The sequence below is a fragment of the Trachurus japonicus genome, chromosome 3, assembly GCF_045865225.1.
Source record: "Trachurus japonicus isolate A0001 chromosome 3, Traja_1.0".
NCBI classification, from domain to species: Eukaryota; Metazoa; Chordata; class Actinopteri; order Carangiformes; family Carangidae; genus Trachurus; species Trachurus japonicus.
The window spans coordinates 11,636,010-11,642,009 of record NC_140909.1 but is presented as its reverse complement, the minus strand read 5'-3'; the positions used below and the strand labels follow the sequence as shown (position 1 = coordinate 11,642,009).

Sequence of the window (6,000 nt, the reverse complement as noted above, 5' to 3'; positions counted from 1 at the left end):
TCCCCTCTATTCCCACATGGGCAGAAAACCAAACAGCACACATCCAAACCTCTTTTGTGGAGCTTAAACACACTGAATTATGCTTGTCATAGACTCTCCTTATGATTAATGTAATAAGGCTCTCCCCTCAGAAAGGGGCAGTGGCTGTTGAATAATAAATACTCTAAGCCCGCCCATTTAATGTTTATTGATCAGCTCTCCGGCAGGCCTATCTGACAGCAGTCAAATTCAGTCTGGATATGGCGTCGCTGCACCGACACAGGATGCATTTTCAACTCTCCGTGGGAATTTGCCAGTCACGTACCGGGGCGGCATTTCTTGGGTTTTGTCGCTGTTATTAACCGGGATCATCCATGGCGATGGAGGACGAAGACAACAGCGCAGCGGTCGTTGCGACTAACACCCAAACGGACACCAAGAAAGGAGGTGGTGATGTCGGAGATAACGGGTCTTGCATAGACAGGCAGCCGGACACGGTGGTCCACCAAACGGGGCTGAATCAGACTGCAGGTCGTGGCAGCCGCATTGGTACCGGAGCTCACGCTGCAACGGGGATCCGAGTGCTCAAGGCAAGTCATAACGAGAGGAGGATGTATGCGTTCATGTGATGCAGTATAGGTGATTCAGACAGGGGCATAGAAGTGAACCGGACACATATCTTTATATTGTGTTACATGTCAATGGGGGTTTCTTGCCGTTGCAGTGAGTGATTGAAAATGAGGCATGAGATATTAAAACGCTTCCATGCAATATTATGTAATGGCTCTAATGTCAGTTGATTGATATTGTTGATGGCTGATGATTGATCTGTGGATGATTGCCATTCAGTGAGGAATGTACCAGAGCCAATTAACAGCCACAAGCCACACACACACTCTTTAGAGCTTTTATAGGAGGGCCCTACTCAACATTTTTTTATGACACATTAAGGTAAGACATAATGATATAGGAACTCCAAACACATAATCTAATGCATTTTTGAGTTACTGTATCTGAGGGAAGGGGGCACACCAAAATCATAAAGTGAAATAGGTCACCCTGTTGATTAGTGAATAATAGCACAAGTGTTGTGGTGATTTCCCCCCACCTTTTTACTGTATTATATGCTTGCTCATATTGTCTATGAAACCACAGTTAAGTCATGGCGCGTGGTGAAGGATCATATGTTATTTCAGAAAGGATTGTGTCACGATTACTGTACATACTGCATCATCATTGAGTCTACAAGTTACCTCAGTAACCACATGTAAAACTGATCCAGGTCAGCCGTCATTCATTGACAAATAGATCCTTCTTTCACCAGGAGGTCGGAAAATATACAGCATATTACAGCATCTACTCCTTATTGACTCAACATACATGCTGTCATTCACTGTGCGACCCTGCTATACACTCAGTCTGGGACACAGCTGCTTTACATCTGCAATTGACCAGGAGTGACAACTGCACAAGCAATGGCTCAGTGTTTAACAAAAGAAAAGGACTGGCAGTGTTTAAACGTGGCCACATATTTTTCAACAAGTGTTAGACTTAAACCTCTGGAATATTGCTGCTCCAGTTTTGACTTATTTGAGAAAAAGCTTATTTCTAACATTAGGAATAAACATAGAAATAGAAGAATATAAACTAGTAATTTGAATTCACTTGAAATAATTCAAATGAAAGATAAACTTTCTGTCTGACAGAATTAATCAAAATAATCAAAATAAAAATAATTGATAGGCATTCTAAAAAGCAATTGAATCAATAAATATTTTTGCCAGTTTGGATTATGTAAGGTTATATCAGGGATGTTACTGATTTTTAATATGCATTAACTAAAGTGAAGCAGAACCAAACACAATGACAACAAAAAATGTAATTAGTTGCAACTTTGACACTCATTTTCCTTATGTTGATATGTTGCACTTTGGTAGCAAATTGTCCATGGTCTTATTACAGTAACAACTGAATGAGGCAACATTAACAAAAGGTATGGCTGGTTTCTTTAAGCCACTACATTGAATTCTGTCCAGACTTGTGTCCTAATATCCTGTTTATGAATATTCTGAATAGATGTAGGTTCAAGGTGCATCCTTGACAATCTCCAACAGCAGTGGAGAGAGAGAAGGGGGTGGGGGGTTGAAGAGCCTAAATGCAGAACCAAGTAACATACTGTAATGCCTTTTCTGGGCCTGTGAATGATATGAGTGGCTAATGTTAGTGACATTTTATCATTTTGGTAGCATTTGTCTCTATTTACGTCAAAGTCAGATAACCTAGCATTGTATAATTTTAAGGAAATACATCAAGCTACTTACACATCCAGCAAACATCACCACAAGTGAATCGAACAGAAACAACATGATGTTCTCGCCATTAGTAATCTCATCACACCGTAGTCCATCCTCAGTGAGAAAGGTAACAGAATGAAGAAAACATCAAAGACTGTTCTTGACTTACAGTCTGCTCCCCTGCTATAGACACATGCTGCTCAGGAAATGTAGAGTTCAATAGGGTTGATTCTACAAAGGAAATCAATTGCAATTGTGTTCAGTGTAATGACAGGAGTGTCTAGCTACAGAGTTACTAATAACTGAATATTGATTATAAAACATTTAATTGCTGCTCTCTATCAAAGTGCAAAAGCATGTAGGAAGGGTTGCTCCTTCTCAACAAATATGACTGCACCAATTTCCAGCATGGATATATTCATTCAGTTCAAAAGGTGAGCAGCTACTCCCAGTGCAGATGTTGTGTTGTGGTAAGGCCACAGCATCTTTGGGAGGGTCAACAATACATTTTGAAACTACAGCCAAGCCCCTTTTGGCAGCCAATGCCTGTTAGACATGCTAAGTATATATCTGATATCTGATTTGTGTATTAAAATTATTCTTTTTTGTGTCAGCAGCGCAACATAAAGCGGAATGGGAGTCGTGGTTGTGTGACGAGAAAGACCAGATTTGGATCGCGAGAGCGGGACTGGCTAAAGGGGGACACCCAGAGGGGCTGTGTGTGTCTGTATGGGGGGACGGTTGACCCTCAGCCACCCGCCTCTGGCCCGCAGACCTCCTCCACCCCTCAGACAGACCTGCAGCTGGTGCTCTGTTCTACCAGCACCACAGTGGAGGAGCTGTGTGCTCAGAGGAATGGACAGGGACTCTACGTTCAGCTGCATGGAGACCTAGTCAGGTAAAAACACACAAAGTTAAGCTAACAACTTGGTGTAGAACATGTTATGAAGTAAGGCTTGCTGTCCAGAGATCATCCTACATCCAATAGTACTGCTGTGCACTGTGAGACTTCTGACATTTCACATGTTTATGTACAATCATGTACTGACACGGAAATGAAAAAAAAAAGTGAAAGAAACAAGATTTGAAGCGTAAGAATATGCTTTGGTTTCTGGTTATGTCAGCATAGTACAAGCGAAGCATGAGATGTTACACAGCAGGTTTAGACAGCTGCTGAACCGGTTGAAATGGAAGCACATCTCTTCCATCCGACACACTTAAATAAACAAGACTGAAATGGGGATAATACAGAACAGTAACATCTAACATAAGCCATCTAGAAGCATCTATTAATGATCTCTCTTATTTGTATAATATTAAAAAACCATATCAGGCCCTGGCATTTACTTAGTATCCTTGATATCCTGTCCATGAAAACCAAAAGCAGAATATCACCTTGAGCTTGGGTTAATGCACAAAGGTCAGACATGGTGCTGAAGACCTCCTGCGGTTTTCTTAACAGTCTATACTCCCACAGGATTTCACCAGGATACCCTCAGGGACATGACTATATGCCTCTCTCAGCCCCAGAAGACACATGTAGACAGAAATAGCAAATGACCCTTTGATTATCTGTGAAAGGATGAAAAGCTGGTTCACTGATCTGTGACCAGGAAGGAATCTGCGCTGCTGCTCTGTTGCTTTCATGGGAAAGCCTGTCAGAAGGCAGAGCCGAAATAAGAAATCAGTTATAGCTGAAAACACTGTGGCTCATAGTGTATTCCATGCTAATCTTACTGTCTGCTTAGTTTTTAAATGATGTTGACACAGAGCAAAGTCTTAAAATCTCTTAAGATGTCAGGTACCGGCAAAAAATGCCAATAGGTGCACTTATACTGGAGACTTATAAATCGTTCTCTTAGTAAATGTTACAGGTTGGAAGATTATGCCATGAACGTGCTGCAGATATTGTACTAGACACATACAGGGAATGAATTACTAATGACTTCTCAGGATGGTAGACAGTGCTATGACCAACCAACAACATATAAGACATCATCATATCTTTGCTCATTAAAAGCCCCTAGGCATTGCAGAGTAATGTAGAATGGTAATAAATGAAAGGCTTTCGGTAAGCCTGTGGTTGGGCCGTGTTGGTCCGGTTTCTATTCCAGCAGTGCAGCTCTTAAATTGCAGTCTGCCAGCAGGTATAACCAGGTGGATTTAAATTCAATATTAAAGACTTCACCATCCAAAAACAGAGTATTGGGGACTTAAGAAAACTATCATTTCTGTTTATTCAAAGGGGGATCTAATTCCTTCAGACAGCAAATATAGTAAAAGATAAGCCAAAGTTGCATTAAATGTTCATGGTAAATACATGAGTTCGGAGGACCCGATTTATTTTTGACCTTAAAGGAACTTGTAGTTGTATATAAACTCTTTTTAGGGAAATGTTTTATTAGGCTCATTGATAATAGATGCATGTGCTGTATAAACGAGGATCTGAAGCATACAAAGCTGTTGACAGAAGTGAAAGAAGCACTGAAGAAGGATTTGTAAGTAAAGGCATGATGGAAGGGATGGAAGCTTTTTTTAGTGCTTTTCTTTTTATAGCTTGTAGTAATGTGCTGCTTGCAGGGAGACTTGGTCTGGGTTCTTTCCTGCTTAGGGAACATTGTATTTTCAGTCACTCAAACTCCCTTTTAAGATAAATTCACTGTGGCAGTGGGGTTGATGGAGGACATACTGTACATCCTTCCATTCATCCATTCTTGAGCCACTTACCCTGGTCAGTGTGACAGTGCCAACAGGATGAGTAGTAGGGGTTGCAACATGCTCTTCCCATGACGACCCCAAATTTGCCTCCAGAATAGATGGAATGTGAAATCCCTCCGCCATGTTCTGGGTATGCCTCGGGTTTCCTTTCAGCTTGCCCTGCCCAGAGCACTTCCAAAGGGAGGGTCACAGACATCTCAACGGCCTCCTCTCAGAGGAGTTAGCGGCTTGTTACCACAGGCCTCCCAAATCACTGAGCTCCTCACTCTGAAATGTAAAGTGAGACTAGCAGCCAAATCCCATCTAATCCTCTCACCTCTGCTGTACATTCTGCATGGTGATGATCCAGACCAACGGACAGATCGCTTGCATTTACGGGTGATTATTTGACTGTTGACCCCTTAAGGCCTGGTCAAGTACAGCTCAGATCAGTGATGCATGGACATCTTATCTTGTGTGCTCACCACTAACAAGGCAAAAAAGAGATATTGGCTTTGAGTTATAAACTTTGACTTAAATACCACATTGACATTTTTGTGCTTCTAACATTTATGTTAAGGTACTTCAGTTCAGCAAAGGGAAAACAACTAATTAGTTTTATACAGTTGAGAGTCTTCCTTTTCTTCTGCTGGATTTGCTAACACCAGCTTCCTTCTCTCAGCACTTGATCCCTTTAGTAAGAAGCTGAAACCTTGCTAAATGATCTTTGATCGCTGAGGTATTACATCCAGCCAAGTAATAAAATGTAAAATATACCCTGATGATACATACAATACTGAACACACTAATCAAATTTCTTTTGTACTTGCAAGTCAGTTCCTTTATACCCTGCACACCCATTTTCATATGCTCTTTTGGTTGCTCTAACCCTTCTTTCATGAAGCCATACAGTAAGGATTTATGTGACAGGCCGATTGTACCAGGCTAGTGGTACAGGATTCCAGAGTTGACGTTCATCCTGTTAGGTATCTGCAGTAAGAGTCCTTAAAGTGATTATTATTGGACCAAG

General features: G+C 41.3%; 1 protein-coding gene across 1 annotated transcript in view; it reads left to right on the top strand.

Moving 5' to 3' along the window:
• The first annotated feature begins 202 nt into the window (after positions 1–202).
• The window catches only part of phlpp2 (PH domain and leucine rich repeat protein phosphatase 2), a 35,589-nt gene continuing 29,791 nt past the window's right edge, over positions 203–6,000 (top strand). Inside the window, exons 1-2 of the mRNA XM_085761567.1 lie at positions 203–569; positions 2,888–3,171. Of these exons, the coding sequence (XP_085617693.1) occupies positions 354–569; positions 2,888–3,171 (500 nt within the window). The 5' untranslated portion in view covers positions 203–353. The remainder of the gene's footprint in view (positions 570–2,887; positions 3,172–6,000) is intronic.